The sequence below is a fragment of the Lissotriton vulgaris genome, chromosome 2_1 (genome assembly GCF_964263255.1).
Source record: "Lissotriton vulgaris chromosome 2_1, aLisVul1.2, whole genome shotgun sequence".
NCBI classification, from domain to species: Eukaryota; Metazoa; Chordata; class Amphibia; order Caudata; family Salamandridae; genus Lissotriton; species Lissotriton vulgaris.
The window spans coordinates 1,766,651,578-1,766,678,719 of NC_141687.1; the positions used below are offsets into that span (position 1 = coordinate 1,766,651,578).

Below are 27,142 nucleotides of genomic sequence, written 5' to 3' on the forward strand. Positions count from 1 at the left end.
GGACCCTGCTTAAAATAATCTGGGGGGAAGAGGGGAGATTTAATGTAAGAAAAAAGACTGCATTCGGCCTTTTTTGTAGTACAGTAGAGAATACCTTAGGCTGGTCATTACAGGCTTTCTATCCTTCTCTTCTCTATACTGTGCATTAGCTGTAGAGCTGGGCCCCTTTTGCTGGCTGCAGTTATAGTTCCAGTCATTCCTTAGACTTCCCTCTTGCATTGTCATTGCATCTATATAGCGCTTCATACCCCTGACGAAACGCTGACATACCATATCGAACACAAGAAATCTACACTATGACGAAGTGCTTAGTTGTACAAACGTTGAAGCTTAGTTTGCCCTGTGCATGAAGAGGTTTGGTGTTGTGCGTGAGTGACCAGATTGGTACTCTTGGCTTGTTTTAGGCCTAAGTCCTGGTGTAGAAGGGGTTGGCCACCTGTGGGCTGTTGAGTACAGGCCAAAGGCCGAGAGCAGCAGGGACAGGCCACTTGCATTGGGTTGATGTACATGGGCACCGGTTGCAGTTTTCTGCACCTTTACCTCTCTAGCTGTAGATCGTCTTCCAGTACCCTTATCGTCGCCATCACTTTAAGTTCGCACCCACAGTAACATTTGATTTATTTGGTAGTGAAACATTGAAATGAATGTGTGGCTACTGCTCCCACTAGTTTTGATTTCTAAAAGTGCAGGATTTACTGTTCAGTTGCATTTGTACAGGTTACTTGTTCATATTTTTGGTTGCGTTTCTTTGCAGACCATAAGCCGGGCATTCATGAATGGGAGCTCTGTAGAGCAAGTTATTGAGTTTGGGTTGGACTACCCTGAGGGAATGGCTGTGGACTGGATGGGCAAGAACCTGTACTGGGCAGACACTGGAACCAACCGCATCGAAGTTGCTCACCTCGATGGGCAGTACAGGCAGGTCCTAGTTTGGAAGGACCTGGATAATCCCAGGTCTTTGGCGCTGGATCCTGCAAAAGGGTAAGGAATTCTTCAATTTTCACAAATCCCTTTTTAGCCTGCATGTATTCACTCATTTTGGTGCCGGTAAGAAGGGGGGGAAACAGTAAAAATGCTGTTAAATGTCAGAATGTTATGGCTTGGCATTTGTGTCATGTGCATTATGTTTACCCACATTGCAAGACTTCTTCATAGCTGCAACCTTTTTTCCCAAGAGCTTGATCATTTCATTTGCAGATTTTGTTTGTTTATTTATTTATTTTATTTATTTGAGTTTTATATAGCGCTGGATAGACCCAGAGGTATCAGAGCGCTTAACATGTGGATCAGGGTTACAGGTTACAAGTTACATTTGTTTTAAGAGCAAAATCAAACATAGGAAAAAAGAGGGGGAGGGAAGTGGGGGGGGAGACGGGGAAAACTGTGCCTAATGTCCAGCTGGGTCGGGGACGGCCGTGGGAATCTATAACCAAATCTGTGATCTCTTAAGACTTCGAGAATCAGACTAATGCTCAAGCCATCCCAGTCAGTCAGTCTCCAACCTAGTCCATTCAGCCACTGACCTGCCACAACCCTCTTCCGCTGTCGTACACTGCTGTTCTGTTGATGCCCGTTTACACAGTGAGCGCACCCGGCGCATCCTCTCGCGTGCCGCAGCTCTACGCATCAAGTGCTGCTGATACAGAGCAAGTGCAGCCCGCAGCTGCCACCAGTGCTGCTCGCAGTGTGAGGATGACTGACCATTGCTCTCTTGTCGCAGCTACCCCTTTCCAGTTTATTCCATCCGCAACTGTGTATTTAACCTATATTTGGCAAAGATGGAACCCAATGATGACGGTGTTTCGGCATGCATGCAAGAATTACATGTGAAGCACTACACAGCACAATACTAAAATGTATTCTTATGAATGCGAAAATAGAGGACACACTGTTTCTGCCACTTGCGCTTGAGATAATCCTATCGATCTGGCGTGACATAAATGTTTTATTATTATTATAAAACCACCTATAGTTGTTTATTCTGAGTTTCACAATCGAGTCCGGTTAGAAGCAGAATGTGTGTGTGCAAATTTATCTGAAAGCTCAGAGAGGTCAACGCTAGAACTGAAGCTCTGCCAGTGCTGTCTGTGGGACCCAAGACAGCTCAGAGAACATACTTGGCTGCAAACTGCCCATCATGTACTATCTGTGCCAAAGAGGCCTGATCGTCCCCTAGGATTGCCAGCAAGATCTCTCTGGCCATGTCCCGAAGGGCATGCATGTAGCAGCCCAACAGACAGACTGCGTTTAGCGATCGCAGTGCCAAGGTGCTAGAGGAAAACATATGTTTGCCGAAGGCATCAATTTTTTTTATTCTCTACCAGGAGAATTGGTTAGACACGAGTTAAGGTTCACCTAACTGAGTGAGGCTTGTAGAAAAAAACTCTCCCAAGGGCAGCACTACCAATGACCACTTTTATGCTGTGGACTTTTCATTCTCATGCACCTGAATACTGGCTGCAAAGTTCTGCACCCACTTTAGGCTAAGCCAAAGGCAGGGAACTTTTCCTGTTCCCTGCATAGAGGATCCAACCACATTAACATTTAGTTAATTTGTAATCAGTGCGTAAGGAAATGTATACAAGAAACAATTGGCTAAAACCAGTATTGATTTAGGAAATCCTAATCTGAGCAGAGTCCAGAAAGAGGCCTCTTGTGTCTAGATTTAATAATCTAGGCAAATTCATGCTAAAGGCTTTCATTTCTTGAATGTGATCCATGTAGAAAAATACCGTTTTGTTAGCCTAAAACTTCAGGCAATTGTGCAGCGTATAGATTACAGATTACAGGCCATTAGCGGGGTCGGAGTGATCTCAAAATTGTCATGTGTATTTGTAAGTGCAGATCATGAGAGTGATGAGCTTGTGAAGCAAGTACAACAAGCAGGATTACATGATGACAACTCAGCTGTACTCACTCCTGAATGCGACCACCAAAGTTGGTACTTCAAGGTATCAAAATATTCTTGCATTTAACCCGACATGATGCGCAAGTCAAATTTAATGTAACGTTTGAGTAAAAGGCATCTTTAGAAAGTTGCCTCACTGTTGCCAAGTTTTCCAGTGGCCATTTGCAGATCCTGTTCGCAAGACTGTCTTCAATCCCTGGCAGGGAGCATCACAGGGTGTGCGTCCAAAAGGTGAGAGTCAAATCTGGTAGGTAGGTTGGCGTCCGAGATAGAGACGGAAAAATGGTTACCGAACCAGTTTTCCCATGGATGTGTAGGCCTCGTGTAGCCACGCCTCTAGGGTGGGCTACTAAGCCCTACAAACTGAGAGAAGGGGTCTGCCAATTTGGGAGTGGGCTGAATATTGCCATCTTGGTTAGCTAGATGCGACAAATTGCCGGAAGTTGTAATCAGGCGGGACGGGACACTGTAGACCATTGGCTAATAGTCATTGCATCTTGAGGGCAAGTTATGGGCATAAAAGTAGCACCCCTGGCACCCAGTCTACTGATCACATCTGCACTGGAGAGAGTATCAAAGAAAGACTGCCCTACTTCCTGGACCTAGCAAAGACCTGGACCTAGCAAAGAGAGACAATACCAAAGACTGGACTGCACCGGCTGCTTCTGGGCTAGCAAAGAGAGGACTGTACCTGTGGTACCCAGCTCTAGGAAAAGGCCCTAGACAGAAGATGTGAACTCCAAGAGTCAGCTGGATGACCAACTGCAACCAGGGCCGCAAAAGCTGAAGAAGCCGCGTTGGCAGAGTTGGTAGCCACAACTGCTTGTTCACCGCTACCTGCTGAAGCGCAGCCCAGGAGACCGAACCCTGACACTCGGAACATTTTACCCATAGTCTGCTGGTCCCGAGAGAATCAATAAAGTGCCATTTGGTTGCCAAAGGTGGACACTAGCCTCAGTTAAAGGTAACCACTGATTAAGCTGCGACCTGAGAACAATAGACAAGTGGCAACTGGATTTTGGAAGGACTTTACCTGGGCTTCAAGGGTTATCGGCCACTGTGTCTAAAGTCCCAACACCGTCTTCGTGGACCGAGCGGTGGTTCTAGGAAGACCCTTGTCGATCCCATCAGCATCCTCAGCATCCTTTGCATCAGGACCACTCCATTTAGGTCAATGAGAGTTTGCCCGTTGTGTCTGGAACTGAACTAGATACTGCTTTGACTATGCTGTCCTGCAAAGCCTAATTGACCCCTTTGACTTGCTCCGTGCTGGAGTTGGTCACCCAAAGCAGGCTGAAGTACCCAAACACAACTTTATAGAAAATATTTGCCTTTTGAGTGACAAACCGTGTTTTTAGGATTTTTTTTAAATTCTATAGGTCCGGAGCCCTCTGGATTTTTGTTTGTGTTGGTATCTAAAAATGTCATAAAAATTAGATCTATTTTTATCAGTTGGTGTTGGATTTTTTTTGTGTCACGTTTCTTGCTTATTCAGTTATTTTGGTACTTCTAAATGCTTTGCAACTGTTCCTTTGACAAAGCTTCTTGAAGCCACCACTACCCAGGGTTGAGCAATGGTTTCAGAAATGAGCCTGACTGGACCCAAGACAGGCTCAGTGATGTTGCACGGCCACACCGTAGAATAAATCAAATTTTCTCACAAATACTGTTTATTAGTGACACATATTCATTTTTGGCTCTTGCATACAGTAGCATACAGCTGGGCATTCAGTTAATTAATCACACTTATTTACTATAAACTGATCTTTTTAAGTCATAAGTGACCAGGTAGATGGTCTAGTCCGCTCACCGCTGACAAATGTACTGTAAATGAGGTTATGAGTTTTTAATCCTAGCAAGGCAGACTCTGTCGTCCGTCATTTTAAGGTGGGTTACTGGAATACTGTAAATTGGGCAATGCTAACATTGATTACCACTGTTTGCATGGTCAGTGCCGATATGGTGCTTACACACCCTTCGTGAAAATTAGGCACAATATAGTAGTGGTGCCCTGGATAGCTAGGGATGTGACATGCTAAGTAGGGTGACCAGATTTTAGAAAGCAAAAACTATTACATTTCACAAACATCAAAGTAGGACTACTATTGTGCACCGACTGTTGGTCACAGAATAATTTATTGAGCAGCGCTCACCAACGTGGTAAACAGAAAATGAGTCACTAAGGATAATTAAATGCAACTTTTAGACACAGTAAAATTGGTTTCTTATAAGGGCCGCCTACTAATCCTTCATTGGATTATATGAAAACCTGCCTTCCTCCCCGTCAGTCAACCGTCTCTGAAAAAAACAGGATGTGTGCTAAATTGACTGAAATTTGCATGGGTCAATGATGGAAAAGCCAGGGCTGTTGGCAGCAGCCTGTTTCTCCGTCAGGGAGCTAGAGTAAATTACCTGAAGTGGGATTTTCTTTTCGAAAATGCAAATGCTCACCTTGCCGGGAGGGGCCAGGGAGCATTTAGCAGTTTTCAGTTCCCCTTAACTAGTCTCCAGGGTTATCCTGTCAGTGACAAACCGTGAAAACTGACCTCTAATTCCACCCATCTAAATCTGATGGGTGGAATTGCAGGTCTGCCTCTGACAGTCCTTACTCCACGTGGCTGTTGGAGGTGTTTACTCATGGCGGAGATGGAGTAGTCGCCGCTGTAAATAAATAAAAGGCCCACCCGCATCTAAATACAGTGGGCAGACCACATTCTTGGTGGTGAGGATACTCCATCACCATTGAGGCAGAGTATTCTTACCACCAATAATTAAATCAGGCCATAGTCTCCCTAACATTGGGAGAGCTCTATTGGTAGTTATTTTTGACCTTGGAGGAAGCACATGAGATACTTGTGGAGCAACAGAGTGAATTCCCACAATACGTACGACTTGCAAGGACATCTGGGAAGAGCTAAACTGTGTCCCCAGACGCCCCAGAGGAAACAAATCAGAACAGATGCTGGCACATGCGAAGGCACGGCAGCTGACAGCTGGGATCAACAATGCCTCTGCATTGCCAGGGCAAAGCGCAACTTGGTTGGTTAGAGGGAACCGGGATGATGAGGGTCCAGCCTCTGACAGACTTTGAATGGTCTGAGCCTGTATACGGATTATGTCAGTATGCTTGTAAGTCAATAGGCATTTTTTTAAACCATGAACCTGTGCTCCACATTGGAGATCCAAGATGCATAAACTTGTTATCATTGTACTTGAGAGCAGTGCTTAATTTATGAAAGAATGAGTGCCGGTGCCCAGAGCGCTGCTAATTCAATTCAATATCAGCGGGCTATATTCCAGGGCTGCATAGTCTTGAATCCACCTCAGCATCTTTATCCACTACCAGACCTTCCTGCTTCTTTATCTCCATTTCCATTTCCATTTAAGAAGTCTTTATTCGATTATTTCATCTTAAAAGACGTACATACAAAATATACACGATAAAATAACAAGTTCATGTAAAATTAATTGTAACCGACATTCATATAATGGGTACAAAACATTAATTAATTGAGGCGTTAAAGTATTAAATCAGTTATAACAGACATTCTTATAATGGGTACATAACAATAATTAAAATACAATGTAAAAACCTGGAAGACCTAGATCTACAGTTAAAAGTCACATTTTAAATGTTCAAAGGGAATCCTAGCACTGGCTGTTTTTTAAATACCTAGTTCTAATCACCCATGCCCATCCAAGGAATTTAGCCACACCAGTAACAATAAGAGGGGTTAGATTGGTTCTTAAGAGTCTGCTAGCCTCAATAGCTGAGCGAGTACCCAGGGATCTACAAACTGGGCGAAGCCATTTGGACCTTGGAGCTGCATAAAGTGGGTAGACAAACAAAAAGTGATCATCACTTTCGCTCAGGACTTGACAATGAGGACAACATTCAGACCCACTTGAACACCATTTGTTGGTAAATACCCTTAAAGGCAACGTACCACATCTAAGTTGATGTAACAATTTACGATCCATTGGTTTGGTGATTAAGTCCCAATATTTTTCAAACTTAGGGGCATCTTTGAGATCAATGAACTTACTAGAAAGGTTGTTGGCAGGCAATCTCTGATGACGGTTTGAGGTCACCCAGTCCCAATACAGTGCTTCTTTATCTCACTCATGCAGGTTCTTGCTTTCTCCTTCATGACGATTTTCCTGTCTCTCTTCTTCAGTCTTTCCGCATTGATTTTCTGTCTCTTACTCTCGGTAAATGTCTGATGCCGAAAAATAAGTGCCACTGCTCGAAAATGAGTGCCCCCACCCCCCGGCTCAAATTAAGTACTGCTTAAGCGGCATGTGTTCACAGTACCCACAATTTATTTATGCTGGAGCCTCTTAGAAGCTGTTAGTTTGCAGTGATTTGATATGGTGCGACATGTACATCAAGTAACTTTAGTAGCTTGCAATCTTGAGTTTCTCTGGAATCATCAGTTTCCTTTTGACTGTGTACATGTGAAAACCAAAAATAGATTTAAAAAAAGGAGAATTGGTTATTAGAGCACTTAGAAACATAAGAAGTGCAGTAATTACTTCTATAATAAACAAGCATTTACAATGCAACGGTCTCGCCTTTGTAAAAGTTAGAGCTATTGGCATTGTAAATGACAAATTTTGTATTTATGTGTTGGTTTTGAAAACCGATAAATAAATGGCATTGTCATTTACAATGCCAATAGCTTAATCTCTCACAAATGCGAGACCTATTGCATTTGCACACACACACAGAGCACAAACACACACGAAGAGCCACAGAGCCACACACAGACAGGCTTCAGACAGGTTATGCCTTAATGCCAAGCCATAGATGTCATATGCATGCATGTGAGGTCATAGACGGCGTCTGCCTGCATATCAAGCCATAGATGGCGTCTGCCTGCATATCAAGCCATAGATGGCATGTGCCTGCATATCAAGCTATAGATGGCATGTGCCTGCATATCAAGTCAAATATGGCATGTGCATACACGTTAGTCCACAGACAGAGTGTACATGCATGTCAACATCTAGATGTCATGCACCTGCATATCAAGTCCTAGATGTCATGTGCATGCCTGTTAGACCATAGATGTCAAGTGCATTCCTGGTAGGACATAGTGTGCATGCATGCATGTCAATAAATAGATGCCATGTGCGTGCATATCACGCCAGATAGCTGTGCATGCATGTGAGAACACAAATGCCATATGCATATGTGTAAGGCCATAGAAGGTGGGTGGCGTAAGGCCAAAGATGCTGGGAGTCTGTATGTCGGCTGTAGATGCCATGGGAATCCATGCATTCCCTGGGTGCAGTGCCCCTCTGAGTCTGACCATAGACTGTGTGTACCTAGACAATAGGTCATGGCCCTTGGCTGAAATCTACACAGATCTTTAGCCCAATGGACAGCGGTCCCCAGCTCTTAAATATGTGAAATGTTAACAGGAAGTGGACTCTGAACTACGACCCCCTGCGGCTGCTGCCCCACCCCCGGTCTCGCAGTGAACTTTGCTTTGAATTGATATTTTATTAGCTCCTGGATATCATGCCAACCCAGCCCCAAAGGGCATCAAAGCTCTGTACACGAGAAGCTTGGCAAGTCGATGTATACTTTACATATACACAGAAATTATATACAAAAAGTCTGAGTTCTGCAAGGCCAGGAGTAAAATCAGCACAAATACCTGAGAGGATGAAAGATTAGAGATTTCTGCAGGGAGCTATCACCACACAGCAGCGTGTGTTTCCTTTCCCTAACAGAAAGGTCCATGCGTATAATGTGTTCGCCTGGCAGTCTCTGAACCCAAGACTAACACCCCAGAGTCAGACTTGGGCGTCCTGGCTAACCACTGAAGCAGCAGCGCCACGGGCCTGTGAGGAGACTCAACAGTACCAAACACCGGTACTGCCTAGACGTCACATCCGGCCAAGGACCAGAGAAAGGGACCTACAGCCTCGTGACTGTGATGTGAAGGTGCAGAATAAAGCTTTTCCTAAATATATTGGTGTCACGTGAACTGGCTCATCTTTATCTTGTGATCCCGAGAGAGCACGGAGTACATGATGAGGGTGCAAGCAGGGTGCAAACTAGCCTATGTTGCAGGAGGAGAAGTGGGGGGTCGGGTAGCCGCAAGCCCGAATGTGCGACTTGAGTGGGCAATGCGGGAGGGGACGAGGAACTCCAGAGAATGTGTTGGCAGTGAGACAAAACCACATCTACTAGCAGTGGTTTAAATATATTGGTGTCTCTTGAACTGGCGCATCTTTACCTCGTGATCCGAGAGAGCATGGAGTACGTGATGAGGGTGCAAAGAGGGCGCAAACTAGGTTATGTTGCAGGAGGAGGGGGGGGTTGGGGTAGCCGCAAGCCTGAATGTGCGACGTGAACGGGCAATGCGGGAGGAGACGAGGAACTCCCGAGAATGTGTTAGCAGTGAGACAAAACCACATCTGCTAGCAGTGGTTTAAAGCCCAGTACTGGCTAGAAGTTATGAAGCTAATGTAAGGTGCGTAGGAGGGTCTCCTGGCCTGTTAAGGGAGACCTCGATGGCGCAGTGAAATACAAACACAATATAAACAAGACCAGCACAACAAACGCGGGGGGGAGCGGGCGGGAAGCACAACAGCAAGCACTCACCTGAGGACGACTTCTTCCGGCGTTGCCCTCCGCAGGCTCTCCGGGGTTGAGAAGGGGTGCGCGCCTGCAGCGAAGCAATCACTACGTCCATCCCGGCAAGAGAAACTTTAACAATGACGAAAAAACAGCCCTGAAGAAAAAAAAAAAAAAGGAAACACCCACTATGGCCCACCTCTGCCTGACGAAACAAAGGGGGTGGGGCTTAAAAAAAACACAAACACCCACGAATCTGCTCCCAGAATGATTGACACATCTCTCTTCCAATGGCTAGCCTCCATTTATGGAGCTAATCAATGGAAGAGAGAGGCGGGTTAAAGCCCCAGTACTGGAAATCAAAAAATCTTGGCTGTGCGACACTGCTGCGCAGTGAACGCCAGTCGAGTCCTAAAAAGAATGCCTTTATTGTGTATTTGTCGCTCCTTAACCCAAACCTTACCTCCTTTTCTGGGAGCATCTCAAGTACAGTTTCTGCTTCGGGTGGACCTCTAAAATGCTCAACTTAACTCTTTTCTGTACCAGACAATATATATTGATTTAACGTCTCACGAGAAACCAGTGAATGTCAGTGTCTAGTATACAGGACTAGAAAAATGCTGATCTACAACACATGGTTGCCATCTCACACAGTTCTGTGTTGATAGTGTGAATGATTGACTTCTTGAAAATAGCCTCTGTCTTAAAGTTGCTTCCTCTGTAATTGAAGTTATTCAGGCGTCTAGGTACAATTTCTTATTCTGTGTGCATTAGCTTTGTTTGTGACCCTTTACTGTATGTTTAGGGTATATGAAATTGCTGAACTAACTGAAATGGCATTGAAGCTTGGCGATTTATTAAATTCTAACTTTTCTCTTAGTAAGTGTCTCCTCTTTTCATTACAGGTTCATGTACTGGACGGAGTGGGGTGGTAAACCCAGGATCGTCCGTGCCTTCATGGATGGAACTAGCAGCATCACACTCGTGGACAAAGTGGGACGTGCAAATGATTTGACCATTGACTATGCAGTCCAAAGGCTGTATTGGACCGACTTGGACACAAATATGATCGAATCATCAAATATGCTAGGTAAAGTGCTTCTTTAGTTGTTAAAGGTTGTGTGAGCTGAGATTGTACCTAAGTTATACCCCTTTACCTGTGTCTTCATCCTGAAGTGTGCCAGGCTATACCTTATCTGGGAGTGCGACTTGTAAAGTCCCAATGTTTCCTGATGTCACACTCTTTTATATCAGCAGAACTTCAGGAGATCTTTAAACCATTTCCCTTGTGTTGGCTAAGCTGTTTTTGGTTTTATAAAAAGTAAAATAAATATCTTTCGATTGTAGTTAGAAGACTTCAGAAAACAACACTATATAGATGTTTAAGTGTAGCGTTTCAAAACAGGTGACGTCAAGGAACTCGACTAGCACTAATTCTCTTAACCATAAAAAAGGTCCTAAAAAAGGCCGACAACTGGGTAGACTCTGGTTTTATCGGTGTTTATATGACACGGCAGCTAGCAAACTTGGTCCATATCAGTATTAAGGGTGGAGTAAAGTATGTGCAAGAATGGCCAGGGCGTGGTAGTGCATTGGCTAAACTCTTTTACCAATAGGAGGGGATGTGCACTCTTTGGCCGTTAATTTCTGGTGCATGTTGTGGAAGCCAAGTTAAAGGCCAGTTCACCAAATGTTGGTAGACTCTAAGCTTTAGGTATCAGCATGCTTGGGATGTCTGCGCAGATTCCATTTAGTGTAAAAGGCCATTAAAATCTACCTTGGACATAAAATATAGTTATGTTAAAAAGCCTGCAGTGAAAACTCCAGGATGTGTGGGCCCAGGAACCTCAAGCTACCCTGGAGCCACGTCCTAATGGTCTCTGAAACCAGTTGAACTAGTTCTGCATTTCTGTCTTTCATCAACACAGAGCTCAGTATTTGTGTGTGACAACAATGTACCCAGTTGTGCACTCGTCATTGGGGCTGTGTGCAGTTCCAAAGCCCTTGCATGCATGCACGTCTGGATGATCAAGAACGGTGCATGCGTTCCTTCTTTTCACAACAACATAATCCAGAGGTGTGGTGGCATGTGTTACCTCCACCATTTGCCACATTCTTCTCCAGGATTGACTGTGCTGCTTTCACTTTCAGGGTTGGGACAGAAGTGTTGTGTTTTTTAAGTATATTCTCCGTGGTTGGTGTTTGGACAAATAAAGGCCCGATAACTATGTCATGGCTATGACTTGTTTTTTGGTGATATTTAGTTGTAGCGACTGATTGTCTCTGCAGGCCAGTCACTAACAGATTTTTGAATGTCATTATCTTAGTTACCAAACAATCCATTTTGGCACGAATCATGCAAAGCTTACCGGCTTGACAACGTAAAGCTTTTCAAAAGAACAATGTAATACCTATCAGATTACATTATACATTAAATATTTCATGAATGTATGGCATTCAATATCACACCTGCACTCCTGGGAACAGGATTTAAAAAAAAAAACTTTTGCCTAGGTAGAATTATGTTATTGCCCTGTGTTTGGTACCTCTTTTGTAACATTAAGGTATCACCAGACCTCCAGGAGACCTCCTCTCTGTCCTTGCATCCTTTATGGTTTCCATGTAATTTTTTGCTTGTAAAGTTAGTTGGATTTGCCTTATGACATTTGTGTGTCTTAGTTACTGCTGTTAGGTTCATGTCTTCCCTTAATGCCTATCAATTTGCTCTCCATGATTACAGGTTACCTCGGTTTCCCATTGTCCATGTCCTCACCTCCTCTTGCCTGTATGGCTCTGACTTTGTCCCCTCTTCTACTTGGCGCCCTCCTCCTGGTTTTTCCACCTTTCTTCACCAGTATGTTTCCCCTCTTCCAACCTGTGTTTCCCCTTCCTGTCTCCCCATACACTGTCTCCACTACTTATCTTCGGCATTGGTGTGCTCCGTCTGCAACCACATCAAAAATCCAGGGCCTGCTTTTTTGGGCATGCCCAGATACCATCCCTCTCCATCCTCTGACATGCGGCTACCATCATTTACGTTTCTCCTCTCCTACCCTTTCCCTGCTACCCCATACCTTCCGGCGAGACAATACACATCTGCATCATGTCATCGCTATTCTTGCCCTCTGTTTTATTTGGGTTTGCCTTGTTGGCCATTGTTTTAGAGGATGACCCCCGTATATCATCAAAGAGCGATGCTTAACATACTGTCCAATTGATTGTTCAAGAATGACATGACGAGTGTAGAATCCATATGCATGTCACAGTCCCTAATAGTGTGAAACATCCATATACTCAAAAAGCAGAACCATTTAAGCCTCCATATATAAGGAATAGTACAATAATGCGGTGCATATTGGAAAATGCAAGACATTGCTTGAAAGCAGCATGACCAGGTGACCAAAAAATGTATTTTGTTGGTAGTGGTGGCAGGGAAAAATGTTTTGGTAGCAAAAGATTTGCAGGTGAGCAAGCAGCCCACGTGCTTCTGCCGCAATCGCCAGTGCTTGTTTAGACCTTTTAGTATCCGGATTGATAAAAATAATCAGCTAGACAATAGCGCAGTGTCTGTGTTGCCTCACACACTGCGCTGCAAGCCAGGCCGGTTTCTTTGTGTACAAACAGCCCATTGATAGACTTCTCTCCATTAACAATCTTCGCTTACGAAAAACATAGAATTCCACCTCTTGTCTAAGAGACTAGAGCTCAGCGTCCAAACTGAGAAGCTAGCAGGTAGCTGCCCTCCACCCTGGCACTGCTGAGCAAGCGCTGGAATCATGGACACTTGCTTTCCAGGCACAGAAGAGTCATCGGCTGCCAATAATTTGCCCATTGGGCCTTTCTTTGCTAGAATCTTGTACGTTTGCTGCCCATTCAAAGACCAAGGTCAGAGGTCAGGCGCTGTCTTATGAGGGCGCTTGTACACTTTACTTTTCTTTCTCCAGAGTGAGAGGATGTATGTGACCATCTTGCTGGATATTTAGGCTAGGTAAGGTTTTTTTAAGCACACGACAACATTTAAATGAACTGTGCGAGTAGTTCTGAATATATCCGATTTAGGAACACAGATAAAGCACATTCTTTGTTATTTCATAAGTGTGTTGGAAACAAATACTTGAATGTGATAAAAAACAAACCAGTACACAAGGTGATGCAATTCCCACACATTTTCGTTTGAGCACTATATAGGTTTATTAGTAAAACTGTTTGTCAATGCAAATGCAATGGTAATTTCAATTAAAAAATGTGTTGTCTGTAGTGGCAGTGGGCTACCATGCATACTCCACTCTACCCTGCACCACTCCACTGCACTCTGCACCACACCACTCCAAACGATGCCTCTCTACTCTATCCTGTACCACTCTACTCTGTCAATGCACTCTTTGCCACACTACTATACAACCTGCACTCTTCGCCACTGCATGTACACCGCTTCAGTGTAGGTCATACCAATCTACTCCGCACAACTCCACTCTGTGCCACTGTACTTTACACCACTCTGCAACACTGCACTCTGCGCCACTGCACTCGGTTCCAATACACTCTAAGCCAATGCACTTTACTCTTTAACATTCAACTCGATGCCCCTGCATTCTACAAAAGTTCCCTGTTCCCCACTCGAAGTTAATTTACACCACTGTTCCCTATGCTGCCACACTCTACGCTGCTTCATTTTACGCCCCTACCCTCTATGCCACTGTACGCAACAGCACTCTACCCTGCACCACTAGACTCCACTTCACTCTACTCTTCAAAAATCTACTCTATGCCACTCCACTCTGTGCTACTCTACTCTTAATCACTGCACTCTACGCCAATGCACTCTGTCACTGCACGCTGCTCTGCATCACTGTACTCTACGCCACTGCTCTCTACTACACTCAACACTACTGCACTCTGACACTCTACTCTGCAACACTGCAATGTCCTCCACTGAACTCTACTCTGCACTACTCCACTCTGTGCCACTGCACACTGCAGGACTATACTCTACTCCTCCATTCTATCCTGCTGTACTCTGCACTACTCTACGCCGCTGCTCTCTATGCCAATCCGTCATCACGTGTATCAACATGTGCCCCCCTTTGAATGGCTTTGTAACTATTTTTTGTTGATGCTGAACAGCATCAGTAAAAAAGTGTTGGCAAAGCCATTGGTTCTGTGTTAGCAAAGCCATATAGCGAGCCCAATTGGCTTTGTCAGTGTATGTATGTATATATATATATATATATATATATATATATATATATATATATATATATATATATATATATATATATATATATTAGGTCCCCTTTCTTACTCTTCCCTTCTGGCTCCGACTCGGCTTTAAGTTGACCCTCTTTTTGTCAGCATCATGTATTCCCTTAACTGATAATACGTCATTGCCGGCCAAGTCTTATTTACCCATTCTCCATGTTCTTTGTGCGTAACCAGAAACACTGAGGTGTTCTCTAGCGCTTTGTACCAACCCCATATAAAATAAAAATGTGCTCATTGTGTTTTTTTTTAAAATCCTTAACTAAGTTATTACGCTCTCCTTGAAATGCAGGGCTACAGAGGGGCATCATCGCTGACGACCTGCCACATCCATTCGGCCTAACCCAGTACAGCGACTATATCTACTGGACGGATTGGAACCTGCACAGCATCGAGAGGGCCGACAAAACCAATGGGAAAAACCGTACCGTGATTCAAGAGCACTTGGACTTTGTCATGGACATTCTGGTCTTTCACTCCTCGCGCCAGGATGGGCTTAATGAGTGCGTGCAGAACAATGGCCACTGTGGCCAGCTGTGCCTGGCCACCCCCAATGGTTACCGCTGTGCCTGTGCCTCTCATTACACGCTGGACGCCAACAGTAGGAACTGCAGCTGTACGTATTGTCTCTTTGTCGATTATTTGCATAAATATTCACATATGACAGGTAGTTGTGGACTACAAGGCCTAACAGTCCTTCCTTTTCTTTGTCTGCCAGAAACACGGTAGAATCTGTATAGTCTCCAGTTTTGACTCTCTTTGCCTGTCCCGGGTCATTTACTGTTTTTCTCCATCAAGTTTGTGTCACTCGAGAGGCTTCACTGACAAGTTTTATGTTACATTGTTTTGTACGTCATGCACAGGCAACTGCTTCAAGATGGGGCAAGGGAACTGATGGAGTGATGGCAGAGCCATTGTTGTCGGAGGACAACTTGTTTGCTTTAATTCTGAATTTGCTAAGAGAATAGCAGCATTGTACAATGAAAATCAGAGAACCATTTTAGAATTCAGTTCTGGTAACAGCGTGAAAATACATTTAGGGTTGATCAGAATCACTTGTATTTTACGTTACTGGTTTTCCACCAACTCCAATAGCATTTCACTGATTACACTGTGATTGAAATTCCCTCTTTCTTTTCTGAGTTCACTTCACCATGATTGATTTTCACAGCAGTGCAGTGCAGTGAAGTTTCGTCACTGGAAAAAGAGCAGGGGGTCATGTCTTTTAATGACTTGCAGGGGATGGACTAGCAGTGGAAAATGAAAGCCCTACTTAGGGGGAAACAGCCTTTACAATGAGGGTTTTACCTTTCTGTGCCTTTACCAGGCTTTATTTAGCACACATATTTTTACTGCGTGCATCCCTTTACGACGCAAGCTTTTACCAGTATTTAAGTTAAGTTGGGGGGGGGGACTCCTAACACAAATGCATTGTTTTTATATATAAATCAATGCGTGGTAATGGCCTGCGTGGTAAAAAATGCATTGTAAAGGAATACAATGTCTTTACCTGTGTTGTACCGCCGTACAACCGTACGTAAGTGCATGTGCTCCTGAGTGCATTATACTTCAAAGAAAGTATTTGTCAAAGCCATAACCTTTCATTGTGGGTTCATTCAGACTTGGTCACTGAAGCCACTAGGGCCTTTGGAAATGCAACCAAATACCACCACACACCCTCACTCCTGAGGAAAGAAAATCACAACCCTTTTCTTGATTAAAGAACTAGAGATTAATTCAAGGGTATGCATTGCCAAGCTTTTGCTTGCTTTCGAAGTAGGCTTTCATTATGGGAACTTGAGAGATCCTTGCAAGAAGCCCAGCATCTGAGGGGCTCATCTACAGGGCATAATCACCCTGTCATTGTCCTGTTTTGTCATAAAGTAATTGGTCCAGGTTTACCATCAAATGCCATTATTCATATTCGGTTCCTCATACATTTTTCTCCTGGTTGAGCTAGAAGTAGTAAAAGTATCCATTGGTTTAAAGATGAAGTAATTCTGACATTGTGGTTCTATTTTCTAGGTATCAAAATTAATGTGGTTGCTGCAAATTTTGTACTTTGAAAAAAACACAGTTGATAGACAGAATGCAGAACAATGTCTTACATTCACCCCAGTACAAAAATCTGGGTCTAAATCCATCGTTTTTTTGCACTTCACACCACCCTAGGTCAGACAATGGCTATATGCAAATCAGCCTTGACCCTGTGCCTCATGGGAACAGCCCAGCCCGAACTACCAAGCCATGTCTTTCCTAGACCGAAATCAAGCATCCAAGGACCGGTTTCTGGCTATCAGCCTTCTTCAGCCTGGATAGCTTGACTCCAGTGATGTGGAGAGCCTGGGACTCACGTCTGAGCATACACAGCCCACTCGGGGTGAAAATTGCAAAAAACACAGTTGATGGACAGAATGCAGAACAATGTCTTACATTCACCCCAGTACAAAGATCTGGGCCTAAATCCATTGTTTCTTTTTGCACTCCACACCACCCTAGGTCAGACAATGGCTATATGCAAATCGGCCTTGACCCTGTGCCTCATGGGAACAGTCCAGCCCGAACTACCAAGCCATGTCTTTCCTAGACCGGAATCAAGCATCCAAGGACCGGTTTCTGGCTATCAGCCTTCTTCAGCCTGGATAGCTTGACTCCAGTGATGTGGAGAGCCTGGGACTCACATCTGAGCATACCCAGCCGACTCGGGGTGAAAATTGCAAAAAACACAGTTGATGGACAGAATGGAGAACAATGTCTTACATTCACCCCAGTACAAAGATCTGGGCCTAAATCCTTCGTTTCTTTGCACTCCACACCACCCTAGGTCAGACAATGGCTATATGCAAATCAGCCTTGACCCTGTGCCTCATGGGAACAGTCCAGCCCGAACTACCAAGCCATGTCTTTCCTAGACCGGAATCAAGCATCCAAGGACCGGTTTCTGGCTCGTTTTTTTGCACTCCACACCACCCGAGGTCAGACAATGGCTATATGCAAATCAGCCTTGACCCTGTGCCTCAGGGTAACAGTCCAGCCCGAACTACCAAGCCATGTCTTTCCTAGACCGGAATCAAGCAACCAAGGACCGGTTAAAATTTACACTTTTACTCAGCCTGATCCCATTTTATTCTATCACTATTCACATATTTGCACTGCTTTTTTCAGTTGTCCACTTACTGTCCGCCTACTAGGTGTAAATAAAGGGTCTCCGGCCCTCACAGTCCGCTTACATCTTTGTGACTGTGATTGCACTAACTCCTGGGTAAAGAGAACCCATATGATGTAAAAGTAGCGGTACAGATCGACAACTGATGGGAATATTTTCACCTACCCTTGGGTTTGTCTTTCCCAGCTGACTAATCACGTGCATTTTTATCTATTTCATCATGTGGTGTTATTCAAATACTAAGTTCACAATGCTTACATTTGTCATGTCAAGGGTTCTTGTTGAATTGCTCATCGATTTCTGTCTGACTCCTAGATACTTTGTATGTAGTTTTGTCTTTGTTAGGGGCGCGTATCTAGTTGTGAGTTTTTAAACTAGCCCTAGGACCCTCTTCTATGCAGTGTGTATTATAGTCTCTTTTTGTCTCCCATTCTTTTTCAACATTTGTTTAGTCCCTTTCTTTGGAATCTTAAAAACCCACATGTTTGAGTAGAGTTGTGCTATGAACACACAAGTGTATATTTTATGGATACAGGACATAGGGACCACTCATAACATTCAAGAGCTGTTCTGGGAGATCAGGTTATGGTTGCTGTATAGCATCATGCAACTTAACCACAATAACTTTATTCTATTAGACGTCAAGAGTCTGCCCTCATTGAACTCTTAACCCCTCCCCAAACTACTTGGATATTCCCTCGCTTCAGCTGAAAATGTGAAAAACCTTGAATGCAAATATACCAAGTACAACCAGATAAATTGAGTTGTGTTCAGCCATTTCCATCAACTCAATTTTATTAAACCTATTACGTCTTTGTTCTCTCCTATTCATAAGCTGCGGTGGCGGAGGCATCCTTACACTCAATGCTCCGTTACTGTAATAGCCTTAAAGCTCTATTTTGGCTCACCGGCCTGCCAAATACATAGAGTTCAAAGAGCTCAGAATGCTGGAGATCGCTTGATAGACGTCTTGAAAAGAGTGCCTATGTCCCACCACACACTGGTTGCCAGTATATGAAATGATTCGAGTCAAACTCGCATGCATTATGTTTAAATGCTTCTATAAGCTGGCTCTGAAATATTTAGGTATCATCAAGGGAGAAATTTCTGGAGTACGTGCCAGCTACTAATGGCGATACAGTTAAATTCAGAACGAGGAAGAAGAATGTTTTCCCACTTTGTCTAGATGACAGTAATGATCAGCCCAAACAGACCCATAGGGTAGTCAGCGCAGCGCATGTCGTTAATTCCTTCATTCTGCAGGCATCAGTGCATGGGCATTCATGAGCCCCAGTATGCCTGTTTCCTTCTAACATAATTCTCAGTCAAAGCTGCATGTATATGATCAGGATCAGAGTTTACAAAACAGATGTGCTGCCTGAGTACGTTTGTCTTTACTGCATTTCAGAAGCAATTGCATTTTTCATATAGAAAGAGATTTGTAACAACACAAAATATTTTCTTTTGGGCCTAGTTGGTAGAGTGATATTCCCTTTGTTAGGCTTTAAACCCCCTACAATGTCATTTTGTTACCAGATTTTAGAAGTTTTAAGATGTCACATCAACTTTACTCAATGGGTGACATTAAATGCCACTTAGCCAGTACTGCTGATGTGCAAGCACTAATGTAGGTGATTAGGATTGTCCCTCTTGCTCGGTGTGCGTACTGCTGTAAACGAGTCATTCAATGCTCTTAAACTTCTCCTTCATTCTAGCACCCAGCAGCTTCCTGCTTTTCAGCCAGAAGGCAGCCATCAGCCGAATGGTTCTTGATGAGCAACAGAGCCCTGACATGATTCTCCCTATCCATGGACTCCGAAACGTAAAGGCCATTGAGTACGACCCTCTGGATAAGCTTATCTACTGGGTGGATGGGCGGCAGAACATGATCAAGAGAGCGAAAGATGACGGCACTCAGGCAAGTCTGCTTCACAATGTGTATTTGTGCAAATAATACAGCATGCTATTGTCAGGATATGTTTGAGGGGTGCATGTGTCACTCCAACTTGTTATAACCAACTAAGTGTGAGAACGTTTCTCGTAGTATGGGTCAATTCTTGATCACTGTGAAGTGTATGTTTGGCCATGGGGTGCTGCCTACTCCCACTTGTGTGTATATACATCATTGCACGTCAGTTGATAACCAAGTTAAGCCCTTGGTTTACTGGTCTATCCCATGATGGCTAGGCTAGGCTGAGTAGTCAAAGCTTACTCCAGGCTGTTGTAAATTTAGAACTGAGATACAGTATAGCAGAGCAATCAACTACAGAAAACTCGATGTCCCAGCAGAAATATTTCTTCAAAAAAGTACAGAGAATGAGAATTTGGTCTTATGAATAGCAACACAACAAACCAGATGTCTCTAGCACCTTCAGAGGGCTGATCTGTAATCGCCACCACACACACACACACACACACACACACACACACACTCACTCTCTCTCTCTTCTCTCTCTTCTCTCTCTCTCTTCTCTCTCTCTCTTTCTTTCTTTCTTTCTTTCTTTCTTTCTTTCTTTCTAGAGGTGACCAACATATAAATGTAGCAAGTTTACTAATAATGTTAGAAAGGAAAATTATTGCTCAAACTGACTTCCACAGTTACAAGGAGAACTGGTGCCTTGAAATTACAAGCCACGAATGAATCCTAATCTATGAAGGGTTGCTATCCGGCTCTTTCACACAGGAAGAGGACGACCGGAACCTCCTGTGAAAATTGTTGATTCCCACAGAGGTAGAGCAAACTCTCATCGATTTCCAAACAGTCCTTTACAGACCACAAAGACTAAGTCCAAAATGGTTATAGAATGTGAATTGGGTCCCACTCTAGCCAGACACCTTAAGCGGAATACGACCGAATTCAGCATACCTCTATGTAGATATACAGAGAGAAGTGCCAGGCAGCAAACCCAGTTTGGGGCCATGTGGAACACTGGGCTCAATTTCTATTTTTCTTTTGTGTCTGTCTGTGCCTTGTTTATCCCTCCTTTTTCTCCCAATTGTTTTGTTCCATTCTTTTGCCGCTGCCTGTTTCCCACCTACTGCCAGCCCCGCTCACTGCCACCCACACACCGCCCCCATCCTCCCTTGACCTACTTAATGGAGGCCGCAGTGCGATGTGGCAGGTCCCAGGCCCAGCTCTCACTCTCACTGTTGGCCCCCGAACAGCCAGATTCTTGGCCTCTTTGTGCCTTGTTTTTCCTTCTTCTTATTTTTGCCTTTTGTGCCTTTTCTCTTTTGTGCCTGCCTGTGCCCCGTTTTCCCTCCTTTATCTCCCACTTGTTTTGTTTCCTCCTTTTTCTCCTGCTAGTTTTGTTTCTTCCTTTTTCTCCCATTTGTTTTGGCATTGCCGGTTTCCCACCTCCTGCCAGCCTCACCCACCACCACCACTTCCTCAACCCAACCTACTTAATGGAGACTGCAGCTCAACCCCATTGAGCAGTACCCATGCCCAGGTCTCTCTCGCTTGCTGTTGGCCCCTGAACTGCCTGATTCATGGCGTCCTTGTGTCTTTTTTTTCTCTTCGTCTGGTGTTAGACCTGGCACCATTGGCGTGGGTCTCCCTTCCATTTTTTGCTCTTGCCTCATGTGTTTTTGCTGGTGTTGGATGCTTTGTGCACTGTACCACTGCTGTCCAATGCCTTAGTGCAAGTGCTCCTTATTGTAAATTGATGTATGTATTAGTGATTCCATGATTGGCTGATTTGGTTTACCTGTCGGACCCTAGTACCGTGCACCAGGAGTGCCCAGTGCTGGTAATCCAAATGCAGCTAGTGGGCTTGCATCACTGGTTGTGCCACCCACAGAAGCATCCTGTAAAAGTGTGTCTAAGGCCTGCCATTGCAGAGCCTGTGTGCATTCTGTTACTGCCATGCTGACTGGGCAAGTGCACCCACTTTCCAGTCCCTAAGCCTGCCTCCTCCTAAACACATGCTCGCTTTGCAAACATGCCATGGATATCTAGGACCTCATCACCACCCTGACCCCGACGTCGTCTTCCTCACCAAGACATGGCTCACACCAGCGTCTGCTCCTGACATCGCCACAGCAACACCCGACGGTTACAATCTCACACACTGAGACCGCACCAACAGACCTAGAGGACAGATCACCATCATCCACTAAAAAAAATCCACTTCACCACCAAGACACCATCCAGACCATGGAACAAACTGCAAACTCCAAACAGACCGAAAAACCACCATCAGAGACACACTCGCCTACAGACCACATCGACCACGCCCCAGATTCTGCCCCGTCAGCCCTGACTTCATCGCCCTTCTCGCCATTGTCTCCAAAGACTACATCTTCCTCGGAGATCTGAACTTACACCTCGACGACCTCAAAACACCAACACTGCCAGCCTGCTCAACAGCATGAATAACATTGGACTACCCCCCCCCCCCCCCCCCCCCCCCAAGCAACGAGGTCAAGTACAGCCATGTCACCAAACTCACCTGAACCAACCACTCCATTGTACACTTCAACATCTCCAGCCCCCATACCTTCATCACCGAGCCACCCAGCGTCCCTACCGCAGTTGTAGCAAAGTATCAGAGAGCAAATGAACCGACTCCCTCAATACATCATTCCCTAATAATGCATTTACCCAGGACCAAGCTGTCAAAAACTTCAACTCCTGGATCACCAACTGTGTTGATCTAATCCCTCCCATCAAGACCAAATGACACAGGAGATCCAACAACCAGGCAAGATGGTACACCAAAGAACTGAAAACAGCAACACGTCACTGTAAGGAACTGGAAAGCAGATGGAGCATAAGAAAGGACACTCCAGACAGGACCACCATCAAGTCCCCCCTCAACCTCTACCACCAGCTACTGAGAGAGACAAAGAGAAAATCCCTAGTCGACTGCAACTAGTCCAGTTTCCAACCACAGCAAAGAGCTATTCAGAATCGTCAGAAAATCCACCAACCCCACAGCCACAGAAAACATCACCCCTCCAAAGAAGTATGTGACAGTTGCCGACTTTTTCCATAACAAAATCACCACCATCTATAAGAACTTCGAACCCCACCCCAAGTCCTCAGATTACCTTCACATACTCACCAAAATCAACACGGACCACCAACTTTACTCATGGAACCAGCTCCCCAAACCCCCCTTTTCCACCGCTACCCTCGGACCTCACCACCATCATGAACTCAAAGATTCCCCACTGTCCCCTGCCCACAACACATCCTAGGAAGCCGTAGGATCAGCCGTGAGCTGCCCACTCTTCAACTCCTCACATTCCAAAGCCACCTTTCACGAAGACTGGAAAGATGCAGAAATCAAAACATTCTCCAAGAAACCGTCCCCCGACTCGAGCAAACTTAAAAACTACTGCCTCATCTCCCTTTCCCTGCCAAAGTCCTGGACAAAGCCATCAATCAACAACTCACAAAATATCTGGAGCAGAACTTTCTCCTAGACACCTCCAAATCGGTATTGTGCACCGACCACAGCACAGAAGCTGCTTGATCGCACCCTTGTTCATGCTCGACCTCTCAGCAGCCTTTGACACCGTATCTCATCACACCCGGATCGGAGGACTGCATCACATCGACATCCACCCTCGGGTGGATCGCCTCCTTCCTACTGGAAGAAAGGAGAAAGTCCATATTCCTCCATTCAACTCCGAACCCAAGGACATAATCTGCGGTGTCCCTCAGGGGTCCTTCTTCAGCCCCACGCTCTTCAGCACCTACATGACCCCCTTGGCTAACCTAGTCGGATCCCACGGACTAATCGTCATATGCTATGCAGACAACACCCAGCTCATCCTTTTTCTCTCAAAAGATCCATCCAACACAAGAACCAACTTGCACAGGTGCATGACAAGTGTCACCAGCTGGATGAAGGACAACTGCCTGAAGCTCAATACGGACAAAACGGTCAGTGCTGCTCTTCAGCAACAACACCACCCCTTGGTAAGACTTCTGATGGCCCTCAAAACTAGGACCATCAGCCAGACCCACCACACCAGAAAATTGGTTATAATCCTGGACAGTAAACTGACCATCAAGTCCTGGATCAACGCAGTTGCCTCTGCCTGCTTTCGCACACTTTACAAGTTACGTAAAGCCTTTAAATGGCTCCCTCTGAACACCAGGCGTACTGCCACTCAGGCCCTAATCACAAGCCGATTAGACTACGGCAACACACACTACGCTGGGATCACCACACACCTTTTGCAGAGACTCCGTGCCATACAGAACTCAACTGCCAGACTCCTCCTCGACCTTCCCAGATGAACCCACATCACCACCCACCTCAGAAATTTCCACTAGCTCCCCATACAGAAAAGATGCTAATTCATGCTGTCCACACCTACAAAAACCCTGCACAACAATGGACCAGTCTACATCAATCATTGCCTGAATTTCCACCACCCTGACAGACAATTATGCTCCACCTCGCTCTCACGTTCCCATACCCCCGCATTCCACCAAAGCAACAGTAGAGGACTCTCCGTTTCCTAACTCGCTGCAAAAGCCTGGGACGACCTCCCTCTGCATCAACGGACCTCCACCTCTCTAATGGAATTCCGGCGAGCACTCAGACCTGGCTGTTCAATTGAGTCACCTTAACCCTCATGACCCTCAAGAGCTTTGACACCCTGCGGGAGTTTAGTGGTGCTTTATAAATCCACTTGATTAAATTGTTGATTTCTTGATTGACTACATCCAGAAACCACAATGGTGTGAAACCACTGTGGGTTCTCTGGGGCCCATATTCAGTGCTGCTTCAGGCACAAGGCAGCTACAAATGACATTGTGTGCTGAGAGAGCACTATTTTGTATTGCTTGCAGTATGTCTTTACAGAGGGCACTCAATAGCCCACCAGTCTCCGTACACACCACTTCGCTTATACACACACAAACATTTTACTATTAGGGGTGGGTGTAACTCACCTATTTTTTTGTAACACAAACATGCGGAATTACCCTAAAATTTTAGGAGATTACACGGAATTACGCAAGAAGAGTAATTCTGTATTTAGCGCTGTTTTCTAACAGCAGAAATGCCCCTTCCCACCCAAAACCGAGGGTAGGATGCATTTTCCACTCAGAAATAAAGCTAAATACAACTGAGCATGAATAGAGTGTGCAAGCAGGCACTCGCTAAACGTGCACATAGGTTAGGATTTTCCCCCACTTTACTCCTAGCATTTAGTGATAGTTTATCACAAAATGCACCCTCACAAAGACACAAGTGTGCATTTTGCGCAAAGAAAATTTCGCTAAATGCAATAGAACATAAATAACAATGCTAAATATGCTTTTGCAATGGGAATTTTCTTCTCCAAATTCATCAATTATGCAAGCAGGTGTAATTGCATTATTATAGCTAATTCCACATCAAAGAGTAATGTGGAATTACCAAAATTACTCCAGCGTAATTGAAATTCCGGCCAGGCCTAGTTGAGTCACAATGCCAGGTATACACGTATGGGAGTAAAGCACTAGAGTTCTGGAGGACCGAGTGAAACTTGTTAGGGAGGTTCAATGTACACATTTCAATAACAAGGATTTAACTATTGATTCAGCAAGCTAGTTTGAAACTGCAGAGTCCCCCTCGACTATGGATATGGGAATGTCTTAGATCCACCCAGGAATCAAAGCATGGTCTTTATTGGAGAAAAGCAAAAGAAATCACCGAGAATCTTTTGTGGTATTAACTGTTAACTTTAGTGACGGGGAAAGCAACGCTCAGGCCATGCAAATAAGATTTGAACCAGTGCATTGAAGGCATAGCTCTCCATGTCATGCGAGCACATAACTCCCCACAGCCAGCCAAAAGAAGCTTTGCATTGAAACAGTGACCTCCGTGTTTTTCTTAAAACGAGTAGATTTTCACATGTACTTCATGTTCATAGTGTGTTTGGGTTTCAGGTACAGTTGTTCTTAAACTGGGGTGAGTTGACAATAATCCCCTGCAAAGCGCCTGTAACTGTGTAGAAACAAACCAATGTGTGAGCAACAAACTCTGAAAGAGATGATGCGGATTTGGGTTAAGTTATTACAGCGCTTCGAGTCTTGTCCTGCAAAGAGGTTAGATTTGCAGGTGCAAAATGAGGCGCTAGATTCTTTACAGTGAAAATCTGTTGCAGCTTATATAGACTTATCCGATCCACTACTTCGGTTTACTTCCCTCCTCTAGCCCTTTGGACTTAACTTGGCCAGGCAGAAGTTTATTTAAAAGTGTAATGTAGGTTAATGTGCCATACGTGCTGTAACGCAACTACAGCAAGTAGACTGAAATGACCACATGCCCTAAATATTAAACGGAAGAAAGGACATCTGGAGAACTAGGATGGGTCTCCAGAGTGATGGCGACTAGGGACTGGTTAATAGCACCCAAACGTAGTGTCATTGTTGAACTTAAAAAACACCTGAGGGTACACTGCCCACTAAAATGTACAGTAAAAAAATGGCTGGTGTGGACTGACTAAGGATTGTGCGGTGCAGTTTCTTGGGGTTGTTAATTGAGCTAAAGTAAGCTTCTTATGGCATTACAGTCCTACACAATTTTCAGTAGTAATAATCCTTTTTGGAGTATTTAAAAACCCACATTTTGGAGTAAGGCGCTTCCTGGGGCCGGTCTTTGTGCCTTGGGTTTGCTACTGTTTTCCCGTAGGAGTTGGTACTTGTTTGTTTATTTAGCAGTTTGCCTTTCTCCATCTTCAGCATTTGCCGTTGGAGTGTTTGGCATATGAGAGAGCATTTGAGTGCTGAAAATTTGTTGCGCAAGTCTCGAAGATTTTACTGGACAGTGAAAAAACACAACACACTAGTAGGTGTACACTGAGGTCTCGTTGATATTCCAGCCGGCAACTACTAGCCCTAGTTGGGGCGCTTGTCTACATGGGTAGCACACTACAATGTGTAGGGTGTGTGAGCGGAAGGATTTGGTCTTTGTTTGGATCCTATGTGGTAAATATTTCTATGCTGTGTGTGATGACCACCGAGGAGCGGTTGTCGTGTAAGGGGCTGCAGCGCTTAGTGTGATGGGTGAAGAAGTGTGAGAGGCGCGCATATTATGGTTTTGACATTGTTGCTGTATGGTTAGGATTCTGTGACTACAGAAGTATTTCTCCAAGTTGATCGTGATCTTTACGTCAGTAACAGTGTAGAAAGCAGGGGCTCAGGATTCTCCCCACGCATTAAGGATTTTGAAGATTGTGAGCAGGAGCACTTTCTTTTCCTTAGTGC

At 44.7% G+C, this 27,142-nt stretch overlaps 1 protein-coding gene across 1 annotated transcript in view; it reads left to right on the forward strand.

Annotated features, from left to right (window-relative positions):
• Positions 1 to 27,142, forward strand: part of LRP5 (LDL receptor related protein 5) — a 367,294-nt gene that overhangs the window by 294,219 nt on the left and 45,933 nt on the right. Inside the window, exons 10-13 of the mRNA XM_086957825.1 lie at positions 755 to 981; positions 10,406 to 10,590; positions 15,052 to 15,375; positions 19,641 to 19,843. Of these exons, the coding sequence (XP_086813951.1) occupies positions 755 to 981; positions 10,406 to 10,590; positions 15,052 to 15,375; positions 19,641 to 19,843 (939 nt within the window). The remainder of the gene's footprint in view (positions 1 to 754; positions 982 to 10,405; positions 10,591 to 15,051; positions 15,376 to 19,640; positions 19,844 to 27,142) is intronic.